At 36.7% G+C, this 23,585-nt stretch overlaps 1 protein-coding gene across 5 annotated transcripts in view; it reads left to right on the plus strand.

Annotated features, from left to right (window-relative positions):
- The window catches only part of SBF2 (SET binding factor 2), a 255,137-nt gene that overhangs the window by 153,926 nt on the left and 77,626 nt on the right, over positions 1–23,585 (plus strand). For all 5 annotated transcript variants that reach the window (XM_055722192.1, XM_055722188.1, XM_055722190.1 and 2 more), the window contains exons 14-16: positions 1,222–1,426; positions 3,735–3,844; positions 5,316–5,465. In XM_055722192.1, coding sequence (XP_055578167.1) covers positions 1,222–1,426; positions 3,735–3,844; positions 5,316–5,465 — 465 coding nt within the window. The remainder of the gene's footprint in view (positions 1–1,221; positions 1,427–3,734; positions 3,845–5,315; positions 5,466–23,585) is intronic.

The following is a 23,585-nucleotide window of genomic DNA, read 5'->3' on the forward strand; positions in this document are numbered from 1 at the left end:
ACAAACTGAAGCCAGAACAAAACTCAAACAGAAAAAAGTATCAGTCATTTGAGAAAAAAAAAAATATTAAAGAAATTGTGAAATTTCACATCGTCAGGATGCCTTTCTGGAAGGTGTGTTTTAAACAAACTGGAATCAATGTGGAGGCAGTTGAGAAACTTAGTGGTTTGTGACATATGTGGTCTTTCTGATTGCTGAACAGCAGAGGCAGAAGATGCATATCAACATTTAGGAACACATATTGCACTGACACTGCATCTGCTATTGACAAACGCTAACGTAGCTTACCTGCATAAAGCAAGTCTTCAAATGTCCTGCATAGAGTTCCAGCTCTCTTGTATTGTAAAACAAGTAAGTCAGAGTTCTGCAATGTGAAACTTATTTTTATTTTTTTTCTTAATTCTGAAGACCTCTGCAAGAAAACCCCAAAACAAGGATAAAAGCTTTCTTTGGGATGGCTTATTACAGACCATAAAAGAGTGAAGAAAAATGTATGCAAACATTTATTGTCACATTGGAAATTCTGATGGTTTTGCAACAATAGAATTCTTTTTTATCCTTTGAGAACACCCCAAGATCTGATGTGACAGCTTGTTTTTTACTTTCCTTGTAGCTTAGGCCCATCGTTTACTCTCTTTGATCACCTATATTAACTTCTAGATTTTTTTTTTTTTAGTGCAAACAGTGAACTGTGTGACACATTTTTATGGAACAAACATAGAAAATTGGTCCCTAATGAGGGATGGCCGTAGTTTGATACAACATGGTACAAAAATGAATTTTCACTTCATAGTCTTGATCAAGATGAGAATATTTCTCAGTACTCAATGAAGAAATCTGTGTTTAAATATTCTTCAACCCTCTCTCTAATGAAGAGGTTGTCAAACTAATTTCTATTCAAGTCCTAAATATTTATTAAGCTGCATAAAAATCAACATAAGTTAAGCAGTGATTTTCTTTAGCTCTCTTTCTTTTTGAATTTTGCATGTTGAGAAAAATAATTTTATAAAAGCCTTTAACAAAGTTGGGAGTATTACAGATAATGAGTCAAGGTGATATGAATACAAAATGTTGTATTAGTCATCTGTATTAGATACTTGGCTTCTTAGTCTTTCAGGTATGACAGATACACAGAACAGCAATAAAATTGGATGAGACAGATAGTAACGCTGCCTTATGTATATACACATTTGTGTATAACCTTTTGCTTTTGACCTGCAGGAGAATCCCAATCCCCACATAGCATTCCAGAAAGTGCCGCGGCCCACGGAGGGCTCCCACTTGCGGGTTCACATCCTCCCTTTCCCCCGGATCAATGAGTGCCGGGTGCAGGAGCTCCTCCAGGAAGGCCTCGCAAGGAGTCAGGGTGCCCCCCCTGCCACCCGAGGGGACAAGAAGTGTGTTGTTCCAGCGGGTCCCCCTGTTGGTATGTTTACTTGTTCCCCAGCTTAAGTATTCGTCATCCTATCTCATGAGTTGAATATATAATTAGCACAGCTGCAGTGTGGTGTTCCCGATTTCATGTTAATACTGTATTTTAGTGACTGTAGTAAACCAGTACATAGACTGGCATGTTTGCCTTTGCTATTTTAAAACCCTTTTGCACAAGCCTTTACTAAGAAGTCAAACATCCGGAGTGCGAGTGGCATAATTTCTAACAACAACAAAGGATTTGTTCTGAGTTACATTGAACTATTAAATTAGGTATTGTCAACTCATCTAGGTCTGATGAATATCACCACAGGTTACTTGTGGGAATGGCTGAACCAAGCTTTCAATTGTAGGGTTTTCTCCTTTGAGACTAGTGGAAGACATGTAAATTACTGGAAAAAGGCAAGGAACAAACATAGCATCTGTCTCAAAATAAATAATACCTATATTCAAATATAAAGAACGGATGTAGACATTGTAGACCTGTTAATTTCATTTGAATGCCAGAAAAAAATTATTAGTCATAGTCATATTTGTCATTGTGAATGATGATGTAAACAAGCATGTTTAGTAAACTTGCAGGACACATGAAGCTGGCAAAACTTCTGAAGGATAGGATTAGAATTCAAATCAGTCCTGAAAAATTAAGAGATCTGGTCTCTCTTTTCTGTTGAATTTTGTCCTTCTGTACTGTTTTGCTTTAAATAAGGTATTGCGCTTGCATAGGCATGAGCAGCTGACTGGGCAACAGTTCTTCAGAAATTAACTTGGGGTATATAACGATCGTAGGGCAAACATGACACAGCTATGTCAAGCTATTGCAAAGAAGATGGGCATCTAAGTAGCATGTATAAACAGGAGTACAGTCAGTGAGCCCCATGGAGAAATCCTGTTGTCGTACTTGGTAAGACCTCAGTTGGACTGTTTATATCTGTTTTGGGACTGTTTCCATTTTTGGTTCTGTTGGAGAGAGTCCAGAAGAAAGCATCAGGAATGACCAGTGGTCTGGAGAATGTGACCTACAAGGAAAGATGAAGCATTGTTTAGACTGAAAAATAGAAGACTGAGGGAACACATAATAGCAGTCTTCAATTACATAAAAGGCTATTAAAAAAAGAAAGGGAATAGTCTGTAGTGATAAGAAATATTGGGTTTAATTGCAGTACAAAAGTTATTTTTCAGGAAAAACTTGGTCAAATGAGGATTGTGAGGCAGTTGAACGGCTTTCTTGTGAAGCCATGGAGTCTGTTATCACAGAACTTTGGGAACATATTAGACAAACATGAGAAACAACATAAATACAGTTGATCCTGTCTAGGGACAGCGGGATGAAGTAGATGGCCTCTTGAGGCCCCTTCCAAGCCTGTTTCTTTTTGGATTTATCTAAGAGGAGGATAAACTCTATTCACCTGCCTTTGCTCTTGACTATGTAATTGAATCTGTTACTTATAGAAAATTTAAAGGGTGTGTGCTCATGTTCTGTTGCCTTTCTTTAAAAAGGCAGATGCCAGAGAAGGTTTTCTGTCTTAATAATTTAATTTTTATGTCAACATTGGGGTTTTTTGTTTTGGTTTTTTTTTTTTCCCAAGGAACAGTTTTCACACTCATAATCCCTGCTGTCCTGTATGTCAAAGTCCTTGGATATTAGGAGCTCATTATTATTTACAAAAGCCCATGTTCTGCATTTATATTCTATTTATTTGGTACTACAGACAAAAAGAATGTTAGTTGTTCATTCTGAATTTTCTTGAAAATGTAGAGCTAAACATTACATTAAGAAAATGATCTTTAGCTCTCAGCATATTGGGACCTAGATAAGCTAACAGGTTTTATTCCATGTCACAGAATTCTTGGCATGGCCAATTAATTCTTTAGGAAAAAATAGTTATCTACTGTTACAAAATAGGCAAGGCTACGTAGTTCATTGCAGAACACACACATGCATATATATATCTCTGTATTATTAATTTGTATTTATTTTTATATTCCATTAGTATGTGGTACATCAGTATAGACACAATCTCTTTGTGCCTCTGAGACTAATATAATAAGTAGTAAAGAGAATCAGCTGCTGTAGTTAAAATTCAAAACACACTCTTTTTTACAGTCTATAGGAAAACCAAAGATTCAGGATCTTATATTCCCATCTGTATATGCTTACTAATGGTATTTGCTTAACAGAACAAAATGGAGGGGACTTGAATATTTGTTTTATTTTATGTTTTTACAATAAATTTATTGTATTCTTTGTGGTGCTTGTAGAAGACATTTTACAGGTAAATATTCTTCTTTTTCTTTGTTAGTTTCCATAATGGAAAAAGCAAGCACAGTTTTCAACAGTGCACAAAGGCTGGAAGTTGTTAGAAACTGCATCTCATTCATTTTTGAAAACAAATTTTTGGAGACTGAAAAGGTAATAATGATGAAATTTTAACTTTCCCAAATAACTCTTTGTTCTGTTAATGAGCAAATAGAGACTGACCTTGTCACAAAGTACATTTTGAAGTCTTATTTCAAATACTAATGGTTATTGTAACTATTAAATTAATGAAGTAAGCAATAAAACTAATTATCTAAATGCAATACTTTGTGTAATATGAGGCTAATGGGTTTGAAAAGCAGTTCATAATACCACCTGCGTGTGTTGAAGCCCTTTTTGCTAATCTGATATTACCATTATAAATAGTCTTGTCTACATTATTTTTTTTTAAAAAAGGTGTGTATATTGATCTAGCAGTATTGATTAGGAGGAGTGTAAACAAAGGTGTACATAGACATTTCAGTGCTTGTCAACCAATGCTCTTGAAGTTTTCAGTACGGTATATTTTGCTGGTTTTAAAAATAATTAATTTGAAAGAACTGGAGGATGACTGTAAATATTTGGCTTGTCTGTCTTCACTAAAATGTACTAGTGAGTTGTCATCCTTAACATTTTTATTTTTTTCACATTAAGAAGTTGCCATGTTTTGTTGATTCTGTTCATAGACTTCAATTATTGGTTCTAGAACAATCGGTCAAACCTACACTCAAATCTAATTCTACGTACGGAAGTGACTGTTGAATTTTTTCAAGAAATTTTTTGATTTCTCAGAAAAGTATCACCTGTATATCTCTGAATCTGTGCAGCTCAGGACAGAGGATGAATGTTTTTTGATTTACAAGTTATATTATGGAAATTCATATGGGAAAAGTCCTAGTAAAATGTGTAGCTCTTTTTAAAGAGTTTTGATGCATGTGTAACACAGTTTTTAACCTCTTTCAGCTTACAGGCACCTGGAAAATGTCAGTAGTTTTTTGTCCCCCTGCATGGTAAACTTTCCTTATACAATTGGCTACCTTTTCTTATTTATCTGTTACCACCCATTAAATCTGAAGTGCCACCATTGATAATCACTGATGTAGCACTTGCTGCATCTTTAAAACATGGCATAAATATTCTCTTGGCACTGTTTTAGGGTAAATTGCTTAACAGTCTTCTGGCCTCGTTGCTATGAGAGGTATGCCACTTCTAAAACCATTTGTCATTCACTGATTATCAAAAAACATGCTGGTTGGCCTTGATAACGCGAACTCAAGACCTGGCCTGGCTAGTACAGAATAGAGCACTTGCTTTCACACACCACTGTCCATTTCTGATTTCACATCCATGCAATGCCTGTCTGTATTCAGTCATCTCTGTTTACAGATGTGGGTGAGAAATGCTGTTTAATGCATTTGAAAAAATCGAATACTTAATGACTCAAGCTAAATCAACCATTATGTGAAAGTGTGATATTCGAGTTAACGAGTAATTTCCAAAGTAATTCTTTACTATACTGTCACTTGCAGTTTCTTAATAGCCATTTAATTTCATTTTCATGAAGTTAGATTTTTTTTCTCTCCAGACCCTGCCTGCAGCTCTGAGAGCCCTAAAAGGAAAGGCAGCTCGGCACTGCCTGACACAGGAATTAGGCCTGCATGTTAAACAGAATCGAGCAATACTGGACCATCAGCAGTTTGACTACATTGTGCGAATGATGAACTGTGCTCTGCAGGTACAGTATGTGAAGTCTTTGTTCTTTGGTATTCTTTCATTTTGTTGTTATAATAAGCAAATGTTTATATGATGTGGAGAAACAAAGTAATTAAATTGTGGGACCGTGTACTACAGTGATGTAGCAGATACATCAATCCACTTGACAGTGGATTTAAAATGTTTCGTTGTTGAAAATACAGATCTGCCTGCTATGAAAAACAGAAAGAAAACTGCTCCCATTATTAGTAATCTTGATATAATTTAGTTTTGGTAAGTATTGAAGTGATTTATGTTAATGGCTTGAAGTACTTTTCTTGATGAATGGATGTTAGCTTCTCCAGGTCATTTTCAACTCTGAGCTCCTCAAGTGTGTATCACACGCTGCTCTTTGAAAAACCCCATTAGGTTTGTCCTCTGGCATCACAACTGTGAACATGCTTTCCAGTTCCATGGTTCGTGGTGGTAGTTCTACTTGTCACAATGACATCTTAGTTTGTCAGAGACTCACTGAAGGTGTTTATAGTTCATCTACTAACTTATTCTACTGATAATTGAATAACTTTGTGCTGAATAAACATAAACATACAGTGGCAGCTATCTATGAGATTAAACTAAGTGGATGACTTATTTTGAATTTCATTTAAATAACACTTCTGTTTTAGCTTTACTTGTTCACAATTTATTGTCAGAAATATTTTATAGACAACCATTTTCCATTCGATATCTGAGAATGTAGTAGTATTTTTTCTCAATTTGGTTATAATTTGCTTCTTATCTGCCTGAAGTTATTGTATCAAATTATGGATTTGATTGAGACATTGGTATTTTAACCACTCTCTGACCTAAAAACCACTGAAATTATTTTCCAGCATTTGTTGATCTATTTTTTTTAAAAGGTGAGTGCTAAATGCAGCTTTCATTTAAGTATGAAAGTAAATTAACATTGGCTGAGCAAATGCTACCTCAGATCACCATCGCATGTAAGTTTTGTTGTCTATTTCTTGTTTGCTCAAAGTAGGTATTTTTCTACTGTTTTGAATGAAATTCAACTTTGCCTGAGCAGTGGTCTTTGCAGTAAAATTACCTGCAGTTAGCAGAAGAAAATATCTACTTTTTGATGCATGAAATATTTATTAAGATAAAAGCATGATTTATAATTTGACTGTGCACTTTGTTATTTGGAACGATGTGTAAATTGTGACATTTTGGAGCGTCCCTGTATTGGTTCAAGAAAAAAATACATTATCCAGAACTTGCTGGTTGCCCTTCCTGCAGTGGGACTTGGCAAGTCAGCATTTTGCTGTAGAGACATGAATTCTAGTAGCTGCAGATCATAAGTCCAAGTAATTTAAAGAGTGTCTGTTAAAAAGATACAAAAATCTGATTTAGGAAATGTGGTCTTAACTGGAGATGTATTCATGCTTTAGGGAAATACCACATTAATTCTGGTGGAGCTTTCTAGGGAGAGCTTAGATTGCAGTACTGCTATAAGACCTCACCGAACTACTGGTATTGTAGAAACTGTTTCAGTCCTACCACGAAACGTGTCGTAGATTTTTCTGTTAATGTTATTGTATGTTACCGTTGGCTTCCGTGAGATACAAACTGAAACGTTGCTGTGGCCAGGAGGCACATAGCAGCTGCTGCACAAGCTGGAAGGGAAGCCCCAGGCATGGTCGGTAGGTTGGGCAGAGCCCTGGCTCCCTGCTATACACGTGAGGCTGAGCTGGGGTGTGTGAGCAGCAAGCCCCAGCCTGATGGTTTTCCCTGGGAAATACCGGTCTCTCCTGAGTTGCTGGTGCAGATAGGAAATCTGATGCTCTCCAGCCACCAAACCTCTGCTACTGATAACGTGAACTGTTGCAAACCATGTGTATTTAAGGACATACAGGTTAGCCATTTCTGAAAAGTGTCTTTTGAACAAGAAACTGCATTATTGGCATGTACTGAATTCTTTGTCTTACTGGGAATGGTGCCACATATTACAAAACCAGGAGGATTGCATTCTGCAAGTTTATTGCAGATCCCTCTGTTACTCTTCAGCATTTTCCTGGATGTTTAGTGTCAGGTTTTTTCTTTTAATAGAATGTATTCTCTTGTTTTACTGGATTCCATAAAAGTAAAGGTCAGATACTTTTTCAGAGCTTCTGTGTACGTGTTTTGTAGGTGAAGAGCAGTATGTTAACAAAGTAATAGTAATAATCCTACCCTGTATATTGTTGCTGGTCTGTGTATCTGGTGTGATGTGTCTGCTGCCACAGTGCTTGAGAATAGATTAAGGAAGAGGAATAAAATATTCATGCCGTTGCTTCAAGTTAATAGCTGTTTCATTTTAGTGAAAAATTACTTAGGCTCTATTTCCCCAAGTGTCTGATCTCTAGCTGTTTTGCACCTGGCAGGAAGGGAGCGTGGTATTTTACTGATTTCTGTAGAGATGGCAAAACATGGCCTTCCCAGATTTCTGGAGTTTGTCAGCTTGAATCTCTAGGTCCAAGGGTGGTGTTCTTTTGAACTGTTCTTCTTTAGACTATTTATAGTCTGAAGGTAGTGGGCAGGACCTCAGTGTAAAATTTTAATAGGCCTATGATCTATGAAATAGTACAACAGTTTAATATGAATCTGCCTTATTTAGCAGGTAGGCAGCTGCATGTCAAGCCTTGTGGTAGACTTTAGGTGGACTTGCAGATAAAGTTAAGGTAAGGCATGATGCAGTAAGTCAACGTTGAAGTTTTAGAAACATACTTTGCTGTGTCTGTTTGTGTCTGGGAAGTACTGGCCATTAATGCTGCTGAAACAAAAATGAAAAGTATTTCTGATCGTTCTAAGTAGTAGGAAGATCAAAGTTACATGGAGATTGTATTGCTCATTGATTAAAGCAGATGTCTTCTGATGAGGGCAATTAAATCTCCAGTTATTTGCTTTTATCTCTGCTAGTTGTCCTTGGCCACTCGCTGAAAACTTTATTCTCATGCCCTAAGAATTTTTCCCCTGGCAAAAGGTACACTCTGACAAGCATTTACTTCAGCCTGTATTACAGTAGCGATTAATATTTGTGATAGCAAAGCAGGAGCGTTATGTTCATTTCCATATGGTATATAACTAAACTACTGTTAAAAACAGTCTACAGTTTTAGGAAAGCTTAATACATTGATTGACAGTTTATTCATACAGATAGCATTGTAATGAGAAAAACATGAAATTCTTTCTCTAGAAACTATTTCCATTGTATTTGCTATCTGCTGCTGTGGTTACCTCAGAATAATTTGCAATTGCATGTAAATTCCTGTATTAAAAATTTTTTCCTCTTTAATTTTCTGTAATGAAATGCTTTTCTCTGACGCTTCTGAAAAGACTACTTAACTTTTTTTGCAACTAGAAGGACTGGTTTTGACTAAAGAAACAGTTCTTCTATGTAACTGTTTCCAGCAACACACTGTATTTTTAATATTCTTTAAGAAATTATGGCAAAAATCGTATCCAGGCTCAATTGCATACTTCTCTATTAATTTATTACAAACAACATGGCTCATCCGGATTTTCAGCTGTCTGACTTTCCTCTGGCAGCAGTAAGTGAACTCTGCATGTTGAAACTTTGTAGCACTTAATTTGATAAAACAGCAGTAAAGGCAAAAAGAGGCCTGAAGATGGTAACTTCTCCAACTCTTTTATGTGGAGAGTACTTGATAATAAGAAACAGGTTTTATGTTAAAAAGACCTTCTAAACAATTTGTATAAAATACTTAACAGTAACAATAAGGATTCCTAAAAACTTTTTTTTTCTAGGGAAAGAGTCTTTTCAGCTAATGCAGGACTGTGAACTAGCTTCCTTTGGTAGTTGGAACAGATAAAACTTTTTATTTAAAAAGAAAATCTCCAAAACTGGAATGTTGCAATATAGCATCGCCTCTGTAAGATGTTGGTCAGTAATATTGCCTAACTGCGTATTACTGCTTTTCTTTGGCAAATGTGGGTCAAATTGGAAAACATATGCGAGCCAGACATCTGGAGTACTTAATCTAAGTGTGGTTAGAGTGGGAATAAGATGCATAAAAGTGTTAAATACTTTAAAAATTCTGGTCTTTAGGTAAATGGGTGGGGTCTTCTAATGATGTGATTTAATCTGGCAGCCTGCAAAGTCAATGTTGTTTGAAGACCTGGTTTACTCCAATGTCACTTCTACGTGAATATGCATGTGTTGTACCAGTATAACTAGGAGAATATCTTTAGTAATAGACAAATTATTCATTGTTTTAGTGCTTTAGATAATTTCTAATGGATCACTAGCACTTTTCATAGTGGCAATAAGCAGATGTTTATCTTTCAAACGGAATACACTGAGTATTCTAAATACGTATTTATAGTATACAGTGTGAAGAATAACTGTAGGAAGTCTTAGTAGCAACCAAGGCAAAATTAAAGATCTAACCTGTATTAGGTTACATCTGGGCCAGCATCTGTTCTCCCAACAATGGCCAAAAGCAGATGAAAGATAGTATTGATAAATTTTGCCTCTAGAATTTTGCTTATGACTCTTCTGTATTGCTTTGGTGTAATAAGGGCTTCTTTCTAGCACTTCCTGTACAGTCTGTTGTGAAAGAAACTTTAATATGCAAAATTTAAAACAATGACATTCTATAAATAGTAATTATTTTTGTATGCAAATAACTTTTCTCTTATATTCTGCCATCAGATGAAGTTAAAAATTGTCAGTCAGTTCTCAGAATTCAGAGGTTGGTGAATAATGTCTAACAAGAAAGATTTTATTACTCCTGAGAGAAAATAAGCCGTGTGTGTGTGTCATATGATTCAAATTCTTGGCAATATAAAGGTTAAATGAACTAGCATTTCTCGTATTTTATGTTGAAAACTATGTTGCTAAAGGTCTTTATTTTGGAGGGTTACAGGAGGTTTCTTTCCTTTCAGACTTTTATTTCATGGCCTTTCTTTTCTTACTCAGTTTGACTTGCGTTCCTGAGAGTAGACACTCTCAGAAATGATGTTTGAACAGCAGCAGCATTTGGAAATATTTTAAAGCATAGAAAATACAGCATGAGGAGAAATAATGGGAGTTCAACAGGGCCACACTTAATTCTATTAATTCATCAATTATTAACAATTTGATCTTTTTCATCCTGTTAGTTATAGCCGTGGTATTCCTTAAGTGAAAGAAAGGAGATTCCAGCATTTAAGGCTTGGACTTGAAACTTCCAGATTTAGTTCCATATTGTACTGCAGATTGTTGGGTTTTTTTTGGTCACAATGGACACATCATATAGTTTCTCTGGTCCATGGTTTATTACCCAAAAAGTAGAAATAACAGCTTTTCTATCCTGCTGACTTTTTAGGGGTCCATCTATAATATTCTGGAGTTAATAAAAGAAGTTGCTATTTCTGAATCTTTCTGATGATGTCTCTTTACCAAGAAATTGCAAGATACTAAAATAACTTTGCACATGGCTGAACTGATGGGGCTCACATAATTTCGCTAGGAAAAAAATGGAAATATGTTGTAAAAGATTGTATTGCTGATCTGGTGGTTTTTTTCCTTTCTTTGCTCTGGGGAGCATACTGTTACACTCATCCCATCTCAGTGGATGGCCACACAGTCTAGGAAATAGCCATTCACAGACACCTTTTTAAGAAATCCAGAAAATAGTTGATTTCTTTGTGGGATTGCCCATGTATGTATGTATTCATGAAGTAGGTATATGTGTGCTGCTGTCACTCAACATTGCAGACCTTTCAGCTTTATTACTGCTGCTAGAAGACCAGCCCACAGTTACCTACTCCGCAAGTTTTGAGGGAGATGACTTTCCTTAAAGGAAGGAAAAGAGAAGAATTAGCAGTAATGAGAGTCTCATGATGTGCTGTCTATATATACATCTGCCTTCAGCCTCCCTCACTCGGCTTCTCACCAAAACGTGTTGTGTTCACATGCTTCCTCCTCCCCTCTGTGTATACACGTGTGCATGTGCATACATGAGGCACAAGGGTGATGCACAGAGAAATACATGTACACATAAATATAAACTCGGTAGTTATATAGAAGTTAAAATAATCCCCAAGTTCCTGTATGATCAGAGCAGCCTGATCAGAGTGTGATTGAATGTGCATCTTGAACATACCTCTTGAGGGCCCCATTTGTCCCACGTCTCTTGCTGCTAACATGGAAAGGGATCAAAATTGCCAGAATAAAAATGTGATAGTGTCCTCCTTCCTGTTCTCTGCTAAGTATTTTATTACAAAGGTCAAATGATAGTGGAGTATTGTTTTTAACACAAGAACAAGCAGTAATACATGTGAGCAGCAGTGCCACTGGTTCCTCTGGCTGGCTGCAGCTTTGGGGCTGGCAGTGGGGTTTCCAGCCATGCCCCACAGCCCCCCCACTGCCCACAGCCTCCATCATGCACTCACAGAGGTACTGCACCACCAAAGTCAAGGTCCTTGAAGCAAACCAGCAGCAACAAAAATAGGTTTGTTAAGAGCTGTGATGATCTTGAAGAGTTTTAGCAGGTTTTAGCGGATTTTACATGACATTTACGTAGCAATGTGGGCATTTTAGGAAAAAAAGTAATGCGGGGTATGGTGTCCAAACTGCATACAGCTGGTCTGTGCCTAGGTTACTTTGATTTCAGTCGGGTCATTGGCTTGCAGATCGTTAAATAAAAATGTGATGGCATTTTAGACACAAACATAAGCACTTGAGCATCAGACACCAAGCAAAGGTGTCACACCAAGTAGCCCCCAGGCAGGGATAACGGGAATGGTACAAACCCACCCATCCTGGCTGGGTCTCTGGGACACTGGTCAGCTAGAGCAGTCTTTATTCTTAATGGATGCCTCCTGTTGTTGGCCATTGTTCAATTCTTCTATGCTCACTGTTAACTCGGGGCATGCTCGCCTGTGTTTGCTCACACATAGGTACCTTATTGAGAACATGTAGTTTCTTGGAGCATTGACGTGGTAGGCTCTACTGCTGTTAAGTGTTCATTACTGTTAATTGCAGCCTTGTGGTTGCCAAATGTTCCTAAATAACTGTTCTAAATATTTTTGGTTGTCTTGATGAAAAGCAGACATGTGCTTGTATGCTACTCACTGCTGTAAGTAAAACAAGTCTGAATTAGGAATTATGTTATACTGCTGTGTAGTTGCTCTCTACCCTGCCTGTGAAAGAGGTGGACTGTGAAAGATAGTTAAAAAAAAAATAATCTTTGATGGTGGAAATAATAGCATTTTGCTAATAGAATAAGTTAAATGAAATCAGTGACTTCTTTTTTTACAAGTTTTATAGATAATAAAAATACAGAAGGAATGGAACACATGGAATTTTTTTAAATCTTAAATGTTATGTGTGCATATGTGTATTTCAGTACAGGTACTTAATTCTATATCGATTTTTGTATAATACTGTTAGGTATGCATACACGTGCCTAATCTCTATTTAGTGTAATTTTATGTATACAGTAAGTAACAAAATATTATACAGCATTGATGTACTGTACCCATTCAGTGAATGTACTTCTGTGGCCACCCATATGCACCTGTATATTTAGCTTTAGTGCAGAGTTTTATTACTAAAATGAAGGGGAAGATTTTGCCTGTCTAACATATTCTTACTCTGGTCTTCCCCCCTCTGCACTTCGCCCTTCAAATAGCGGTTAAACCAAGGTGTATAGAGCAGCTGAAGTGAAATGCTTCTCTGCTGTGCGAGCAAGGTGCGTGCTTCTCTGATCATTGATGGGACTTAACTTACTGGAAGAAACATGCCGTATAGAAGACTGGTTTGTTGTTTCTATAAGGAATGGTATGAATTTGTCTGTTATTAAATGTTTGTTCTGCAGGATTTGCATAAAAGATGCCAGTGGGTTGTTATAAGATCATCATATTTTATCTATTTTTTACATACAGTCATTTCTAAGACAGAAAGAACATTGACATATATTCTAAGTCTTCTGATAGTGTGGTCACTATAATGTTTATATAACCTTTGGCTTAAACAATTGAAATCTTGGCAGGTTGTATTCAAAAATTGGAGTGTGATGTTGAGATACATACCATAAAACACAGGCCAGTTCTGGGTTTTGTCAATGTTTTGTGTAAACCTTGACAAGTGCATTAATATGACAAACAATAAACAGTGGACATATGTGGCATTTTAGAATTAATTTGAAGGAAAAAAACTTAAGAACTGATTTCTTTACAGTAATAGACCTACCTCTACTGTTACATAAACAAGAAGTGCGTGAACTTCAGAATAAGAAAAGAAAATGAAGGTGTACACAGAAGTATGTTTGACAATCTACGTATGTTGTAAAAAATTCTTGCAGCTGTTGACATTAATTTTCAATATTATAGCCCAGATTTATGACTTAATGTGAATTGTTTTTAGGATGTGTGGGAAAATGCTCACATATGTAAGCATGCTATGGTAATGATTAATTTTAGTAATTTCCCCCCTGTACACAGTTGGGGGCGGGAGGGCAGACTTTGGTATCTGGTGATCCAACAAAGTACTTAAAGATAACGTCATCTAATGTCTACAGATAAAAAAATCAAACAAGTGAAAAAACCCTCACTAACCCCCTTCCTCACCTCTCCTCCCAGTTCTTGAACTCTAAACTCCAAAACTCCACTTGGGAGCTAGAATTGGTCTTTGAATTGCATGTTTAACAGTCTAAAGATGTCACAACATTTGTGAGTGCACAAATAGAATTCATTTTGTATCTAGATTATTTGATTTTTGAGGACAAAGGCAACTTATTTTGATTAGTTCCTTTGGTCAGTTGAACACTATGTAAAACCTCTGCTTTCAATGTTAATTGATGAAACATCATTTCAGAGAATACATATCTTTTGTTATACCTAAATAAGGTGCATACAGTTGGCATATAATACTCGCTATCCCTTCCAGGTGTATGGACTGAAATATCTTACTAGATCATCTCTTACTCTAACTGTAGTAATAATAATACAGTTAAAGTCAGCTTGGATTATGAGGATTCCATGATTTGCAGCACTTCATCTTTTTTTTTAATCTGCATTATAATATTCTGTGTACCTCTGAACCGTAGGCATCTGAGTCTTATGTATTATGCATACCTTCAACAGTATTGATGGGTTTAATTCTCAGCATGCTTTCTTTTTTCTTCACTTTCCATACCTTAATGTAATTGCTAATATTGCTAATATTTTATATATTTTCCTGTACTTTCAAGTCTTGCAAAATTTGCTTCTGTAAATATCCTGCATGCCCCGATATTTTCCACTTGCGCATGAACGTTAGCATTAGTACAGTCTAGATTCACAGGTGACACAAAATATGATGCTACCTACAGTATGTTTCTTGATCAGCGTATTAGCTATGTGCCAGCAGAAGCTGGGGTTCATACCCTCAAACAAGTCTTTACTGAATAATCTTTTTTTTTTTTTTTTTTTTTTTTTAATTGGAACAGAGGCCAAACGGGTTGTTGTTTTGGACATTTTTTCTTCATAAGAAGAGGAAAAATGTTAATGCAGGCAAAGCCAGTGGACTAAAAAGGCCTTTAGTTTATTGTTTTCAGGCCAAATTCAAGATCCTAGACTATTGATTTCATTGGAATTTAGCCTATTTATGAAGTTAAAAGGTATAATTGCTTTTGTGAAATTAAAAACAACAACAACAACTTAAAGGAAAATATTTATTTTAATTGACTGTTTTGGAGCCTTGCCTTTGTCATTTGGGAATAGCTGAAATACTAACCATATGTGGTTCTGTTTAAAAACCACAGGCCACAACTACAGTTAGGTTAACACAATTTGTTACTCGGCCTCTGAATCGCATGTGTAGGAAAGTCGTAGACTTTGATCCCGACTTGATTATGATAGATGGCTGTTATCTTCCTGATCCTTTATGCATTTGGCCTCCACCCCCACAGCGCTTGTTACTGTGTAAAACTTCATCTGTAAAGAAAACTTAACTGAGGGTAGGCGAGGGGTTTTTCAGTTACTTTTCACAACTGCTCATGCATAGTCAGTAGACCAGCAGTGTTGGTTGAATCAAAACATGAAAACCTTAACTACAGAGAAAATCCAAACCAGGATGCTGGGAGATATGATGAGATTCACTTCTTCGGTTATCCATATTTCAGCTATACTTTAACAAAGGGATTCAGACTGCCACATATTTTTGCACATGCTTGTTGCTTCAGGATAATTTGGTATAAAAGTACCATATAACAAAGATTTGAATTCCATCGGTCTTGTCTAATTTCAAATTGAAGATACAACCTGCATATGAAAGCAGTAGGCATCAGAACTGATTAACTTCAATCCAACAGACTGTCATTAACTATTCCAAACACTAATGATCTATTAATGAAAAATGGACTTTACAGAAAGGTGAAAGATCCTACTTGAAGTCTGCTCTGAGTGCTGTTGGTGCTGGTCATTCCTGGCTTCAAATCTGGGGACTTTCTGTGCTTAAAAGAACAGGTATGCTAAAATGTATGAGCATTCTGATTATCTCTTTTATACATACATTCACTTTCTTCAGTAGCCTACTTGAAATTCATCTCATCTGAGATCACCTGGGAGTAATCAAAACTGTGGAGAGAATTGCTGGTTCTTAGATACGTTCTTCCATAAGAGCATGTTAAAGATTGTTTCTGCAGCCAGGAATTTTCTGAATATTCCATAAACATTTTTGAGGTTACATGTTGTCCATTCAGGTTTTATCAAACTCCATAAATACTGCTTTTGGAGAAGGGGATTAGGATTTGTTGAGGGGTGGTGGTGGTAGAAACATGTGTTTTTCCAAGTCAGCTTGAACCAAATAATGTTTAACAGATTTACCCAAGTCAACATATTTTCTTAGTGGGCATTGTTTCCATGACAGTTTAAGTTTGGGGTTTTTTTTTTTGTTTCAGTTACTGGTAGTACACACCCTTGGGAGCATGAAGAGAAATAAATAAAGATGCTTGCAAAGAGAGACAGAGAGTAACAGGCAATGTCATGTTTTCCCTGTTACTCTTAATAAAGGGACTGTGTTCCTTATTTGCCATCTTAACAAAAAATCAAAATCTCCTGCATCTATTCCTATATAACCTTCAAAATTTGAAACATAATTATCTACTTAAAAAAATTAAGTGAACAAGTGTATAGCTCAGTTCTCTGGTCAGTAAAAAAAAGCTGATCTTAGAGGTCCTTGGGGGAAGTTGGAATTCTGGTAGAGCCTGTAATCTCCAGGTTGCTGATGAAACATCTTTGGCTGCTCAGGCAACAGCCTAATAAGAAAGAAATAGTGAATAAAATAATTTTCAATAAAGTCATTTTAAGTCATGATGTAAGTACTTTTGAAATTTTCCAATAATTTTTTTCCTGAAGGAAGACTTCCCAAAACTTACTGAAAAGTCTAAAGCTAACATTTGATCATGAACTTTAATATCTAGTGCAGAAACCTTTAGCTTGTACCATACCACTGTAAAGCTTGGTTCTATCACAATTTTGTATGAATAGATGAATTTTTTAGAAATACAAGCTGAAGTACTTAGTAAAAAATGAATTTTGGTTAGCAGCGTATGCAAAAACTGTAGTGGTTAGGAGCATTTTAAATACGTATTACTAACAACAAGTGTTCATGTAATTCTTTTCCTAGTCAGTATGCAGTTCAGAACAGGTGTCCCTGGAAGCATGTAGAGCCATGTTATCTGTGCCTTCTTGGTCTCCTTTTTATTCTTTTCTGTATTATTTTCACTGTGTTTGGTACTCATCCTTTGGCAGTCATTTTTTAGCTAGTATTGTATCTCTTGCATTTATTTCCTCATCACTGTAGTGATTTCTCCAACTTTTTTTTTTCCTCATGACAGACAACCAACTTGACTAATTGTTATTCAAAATAGTTGAACTGACTATGTTTAGGAAATCATATGTCATTAAAAGACTTATCTGGAAACCTGATGTTTTGAAACTTTCTGCAATTCAGCTGAGAAGTGTTGCCTTAATTTAAGATTTCTTCATGTCTTGATTTGAGACACTGTTGGGTTATGGGACTTTTATGTATTCCAGAAATAGTCATAGTACCGTAGACTCTGCTAATATCACCTAATGATTAACAGTGTTACTATATAGATTTCCTTCGTCTCATTGGTGTGGTTACTGGCATGCTAGTAAATGATGGCAGGTAATATGCTTTTCTGAATGCTGTATCTTTAATTTTTTTTTTTAACTTCGTGTGTGCCCAGATGAAGTAATCATATTATTTAGGTATAAAAAAAGCTTCCATTCGTGTGTTGATTTTGCTAAGTTCATTATTGTTATGGGATGAGATAGGGTACTCCTTATTTTATTGTGTACTGGCTCCTGTGATTGATGCCATTATTAAAAACTAACAAAATAAAAGTGCAACTTACAGTATATTTCTGCACTTAACTCATTCAGGATGAAGATAAAGGATTTGGTTCCAACATTTAATGATAGGGTTTTTTCTAGAAATTTTCAGCTAAATCAGATGTGCAGTATCTCCTTGTTATTGTTACAGCAGTGGTGAATTTTGGCTGACACTTAACTGTTGTATTTAAGGTCAGAAAAAAAAAATCATACTTTGAAGGCAATGGTAAATTCTTTTGAACACTTGTAAAATATTTTTTGTAGTTGCATACCAGATACTTGGTAAAGTATTACAAAAAAGTAACACTTTTTAAAGTTTTGTCATATTTCTTGAGACAGCAACTGTATCTAACTATTGGATATATTACTTTCATTTAATGCAGTAAATCTTGCAAGACATTTTATCTTATAAAATTCTGGTGCTCATTAGTCAGCTTTTATTTAAAAAATGAGCATAAATGTTTAGAATAAGCTATTGTGATTTTCCCTTTATTGTTACAAAATTATGATATTAGCAGATTACTACATTGCAATTATTCCCAGCAATAGAGTTAAATGAAAAATACTATAATCAGTCTAAACTTCAGTGATAGCTTCAGGGGCAGGGAGAGGAAGAGAGGTTGTTTTGGAGAAGAGTCAGGCTAATGTAAGTATTTATGAATTTCACATATTAATTAGTGCAAACAAAATATATCAGATAAGATCAATTTCAAATTGAACTGTGAATGCAAAATGGTGAGCCAATTTTTTGACAACATATAATGTGTGTAGTGTTTGTCTATAATGACAGCTGAGCTTTGTGTCTGCAGAGGCAGGAGGCTATTAGTCCTCTATTCAGCTGTGGTGCATTGAAATGATTTCCATTCACACAATCAAATCCTTGGAGTGTGTTACCTGGCAAGATACCTTATTTTCTGCACCTCACTGAAAATGCAGCAAGTTTGCCGTTCAGTTCATGTGTCTTCATTCAGGTGGATCCAGTGGTACTGCTGCAAGTGTCATGCCTTGTGGTTGGCATACTTCCAGGCTGACTTAATCCCCATTTACATACTGTGTTCTAAGGAGTATCTTGGACTGCATGTCACAACCTTCCTACACGCCGTGGCATCATTGCATTCGTGTATCTTGCTCCACAAATGGGCATCAGCGTACTACACAGTAGCACTGGACTGTGCTTCTGCATCCACCTCTCTCGCTGTGTATTAATATAGAAAGCCCAGATCTTTATTATCTATGATTTTGTTTTCTGTGGAGAGGAGAAGGTTCAATTAAGGAGAAGGATGGCAAATAAGCGTATTGGAAATTTTTATTGCATTGTTAACTGAGATGACCTAGCGGGATGTCTCGGTACTGACTCAACAGCTACACTCTTAAATCTCCTTATAAAACAGCAAAGGTCAAGATCCAAAATTTCAGCAGCATAAGGAACCTGGACAAAATGTGGCCATGGGACACTAGCTTGGTAATGAAAGAGAAGGCAGTGGGGACTGTGGGTTCATGACACTCTGATAGCAAAGGTCTTCCTCAAAGCCTAAGGATTTATTTGCTACTTAGAACTGCAGGTGAGATAAAAGGACTGAGAAGATGGTGAAACATGTTCAGGATATCTGCTCATATTTCTTGTTAGAAGTAGAGACAGATTTAAAATATTTATCTTTTGAGTCATCACATTTATGCTTGTTATACGTGGCTGACAGTTCATGCTGATGCGGTGTGTTTCATTCAGGATACGCACTAAATAATGCCACACTGTCCAGAAATCAGATGTTGATCTTCTGAATGCTGTCCTGCGCTTGTTTGGTAATTTGCTCTTGCATTCTCTGGAATTGGAGTCTTGATGTTTTTAGGATGACAAAGCCATTGCTAATGCTTAAACTTCTCACTTTTTATTTTCATTACCCACTCTTTCTGCCCCCCACCTCCAGCCATTACAATCTGGCTCATCCTTCTGAAAACTCCAAATAGGAATTCTTTGGAAGGGATTTCAAACAGCATGTGTGTAGTTGGGACTTAATACATCACTAATATTTCACTGTACCCCAAGTTGCTTTTTTTGAGTCTTTTCATTGCCATCTACGGTGCTTCCATAGGAGAACTCCCCTTTCTGCATTTTTGCCTGTTAATTTCAAGAAGATAACAAAGCAGAAAGGCGTTTAGAATAAAACCCTCAGGAAGGAAGATCAGATAGCCTAGGAGAAGATCTGTCAGGCTTTTAAAATAGATTAACTGGCAACCCAAAAGCTGGCAAAGGCAGCTGTTCTCTGTGGCTAGTTAGCTGGATGTTGCCAGCAATGATTTAGAAGGCTATGGAACAGGAAAGGGTCATACCAAGATTTCTTACAGGTTGTATCAAAGAAACAGTTATGCTGGAAGGCAGTGCTACGGCAAGGTTCTCTACTACATTTCTGCTGTTTTGGTCCACGCAGCAAGCTCAAGGATTTTTTCTTTCCTCTAGTAGTCTTTGTCTTGCAGAATTGTTTTTACAGAGAACAGGAATTTGTTTCAAGGACATCCAAATGTGCCTTGTCAACTATATGACAAACCAGTATGTTTTGGGAACTTACTTTTTCATTTTTGCAAACCAAAGTCAGAGGAGTTACTTCATGGAATTCTAACCTTCATATTTCCTGAAGCCATTTGAAAATCCCAGAGAAAAGGATCAGTTCAACCAGTTTCAAGACTGAAAGATTCAGAGGGTGGTTTTACAATTGCCAGTTCAAATTGGTTTACTGTTTTTTCCGTTGCCTTTATTTGTCTTTCACAAAAAAGGCTTCACACTTGTTTTCACTGTGTTCTTAGAAAAACGAACACTTTATTAACATTAATGGAATGAATTTTTAATAAAAGTTTCATAAGAAACAATTCCCACTTCTCGCATGCATTTACTGTGCTTATATTCTTGAACCACAAAAAAGTGTAAGATTTCAAATAAAATCTGTATCTCTATGAAAGAAGCTGCTGTGCATGCACTGGAAAGTAACATCTGAACACTTAGAATACTTCACTTTCAATGAAAATACTGTATTTTTCTGTTTTTCTTTATCCATAGTTTAAATATTTGTATTAGAATGTATGTATTTCATTGATAAATGTTATCTTGGAGAGAGCAGTTCACTAAATCAAGCAGGTCTTGAAATCTCTGAATCTCTTGGGCTTTCCAGGCTTTGCAACAACATTCTTCCTTGATCACACTGATTTGATGTGTTAATCAAGGTAGACACTGCTCTACAACGTGCTACTGTATCACACACAACATATGTTCTTCAGTTTCCTGAATCTTATTAAGGTATTATTTTCTATGAACCATTTATCTTTTAAAAGACTTTATCAGCCAGGATTATAAAGCCTCAAACTTACTGGGAGTTTTTTCTCCAGAAAAATGGGGTATTTCTGATAATGGCTTGCGTAGCATAATTTTTTCATGATGTGGTATGGACCTATTCTGATGTTACAAGGTTGATTTTTGGATTAAGCAACTTGGACAAAAGTTTGTATTAAAGTTGTTATAACTGCAGCTACTCTTTGAAACATAAGAGAAAATTTACATTCCAGTCTATTAAGGAACTGAGAAGTCTGGCAGCAGAGTTGACAACAAGGGATTTTAGGTTCTCTCAAATTCACCAGCGCAACTGATACAATGCATCATTTTTGCCTAAGCACAGAAAAGCCCTTGCTGGCTGAATTCAAGATTCACAACCTTGTAATAAGCAGAATTACCTCAACAAAACCACAAAACGCCCCTTTGTCATCCTTGAAATTCTGCAGCCATTGCAGGTCATCCCAGAAATACTCTCTTCTAGCAGCTGACACTTGTTTCATGAATCCAGAAATGGAGCTGCACCAACAAAGCTGATCCAGGAAAACTTGTTCCAGAAGCAGCTGGTCATTGTCATCCCTGTTGTCCTTTGGTGCAGCTGTACACAGACTTAACTGGTGCGTCTGCCAGAACTGTAGCAAAGCTTTTCAGTACTATCAAGGTTGGTGTAGAAAAGCTGAAGCTGTCTGGCAACAAGTTGTCAAATATGTATCGAAAAGAGACTCCGCTTTTGGCAGTTTGTGAAGAATGCATCTATCTCCCGGAAGGCAGTGTTACATCCCCATGAGCATGTACTTCGGTTCCCAGGGGCACCTGCCAGAACCCTGCAGATGCATGTATATATTTTTAAAAAATTGGCATCTGCCTTCTCTCCCATAATTTTTGTCTGTGCTGGTTGAGCACACTGTTTTCCCTTTATGTACTTATTTAGTTCTGGGCTCCTTTCAGTTTTGCACTCTCCTGACAGTTTGTCTCTTGGATGTGATCCTTAATCTCTCTATAATTGTTTTGTTCTTTTGCCCCTGCTATGAGTAGATCTCTGGTGAGACTAATGTTTTTAACTTTTTTGTTTTGGTACAAGATATTCTTTTTCCTATCTCCTATCAGTCTTGTGCATTGTTTCCAATTATTTACTCTTTATCTCACATATTTCTTTGAGAAATTTAATATCGCTGTTGTAAATCTGTTCACCACTTCTGCCTGTTGCTATTCTTATAATGCTTTTTTTCTGTCATCAAGATACTTCATAATATTTCCATTTCCTCTCACATTGAGTGCCTGTTCGATTCAGCTGCAGTATTACCTATTCCACTGCTTCCTTGGAGCAGTCTGTACTGTACAGACTTTGCTGATACCTGCAAACAGCAACAAAACAAGGTAATTGATTTTGCACCTATTTCTGAAGTTTATGGCCCGGTCTTGGTTTGACATGTGTTACTCAGCACATGGTTCCAGGTGCTGTTCATACGTGACATGCTTTTGCATGGAGTTACCCTGTCCCTTGTGCAGAACTTTGCATTTGTCTTTGTTGCAGAGATCAGGAGGTTCTTGTCAGTCTATTTCTGACGGGCTGTGATGCTAGTTAGTAGCAGTCCTGCCCCTCATACGGTGTATTTACCGCTCCCCCAAATTTGGTGTCATTCAGAAATTTGATGAAGGTGCATTTCATGCCATTTTCAGATTGTTAATGAAAACATTGGGTGGCGTTTGCCACGGTCAATCTCAACCCCGGAAAACATGACTTGTAGCCACCTGCCTGTTAAACGTGGAACCTCTGAGCACTCTCTTTTGGATCAGACTGTGCAGTCAGTTTCCACTCTTTCAGCTAGGCTGTATCTACCCAGCTTGCCTACAGAAACACCAAAGGAGCCGGTGTCGAGAGCCCTCTTAAAGCCCAGGTAAATGAGATGTGCTGTTCTTTCCTCAGCTACAGAGCTTGTTACCATAGAGGTTGATCTGTTTTCCCTTGGTCAGCCTGTGCTTTCTGTTCTTCAGCAGTCACTTTCTTGTTCTTCATCTGTCTGGAAATGACATCTGTGAGGACTTGTTCCCTACAGTGTGCCCTGTAGATCCCCTGAACCTGTTCCTTTCCCTCTTTGAGGTGTTTCCCAGGGGGTTATTTCTGTTTCCCCAGAAAATCAGTTATAATTGACAAGGTATCTATGAAAGAGATGAAGTTTCCCAAGGGGAAAACTTTAGGGTTTAGAAGTTCTCTTTTCTAAGACGATGTCAGTGAGGGGTTTAGCTTAAATAAAGATTCATTGTGCTATCACCTCCTATTCAGTGGAAAATTTTCAGTGAGCCCTACTTCCAAGTCACATTTCATCAGCCATTGTTTGTTCAGCTTCTCCTTAGTGAACTAGACCCAGGATCTTTGGTAATTGATTTGAACTGAGCATCGTATCTTTTTGCATTTCACAGGATAGATATGAAATTCTACTTCTATCCAAACAATATTTT

The sequence above is a fragment of the Falco cherrug genome, chromosome 10 (assembly GCF_023634085.1).
Source record: "Falco cherrug isolate bFalChe1 chromosome 10, bFalChe1.pri, whole genome shotgun sequence".
NCBI classification, from domain to species: Eukaryota; Metazoa; Chordata; class Aves; order Falconiformes; family Falconidae; genus Falco; species Falco cherrug.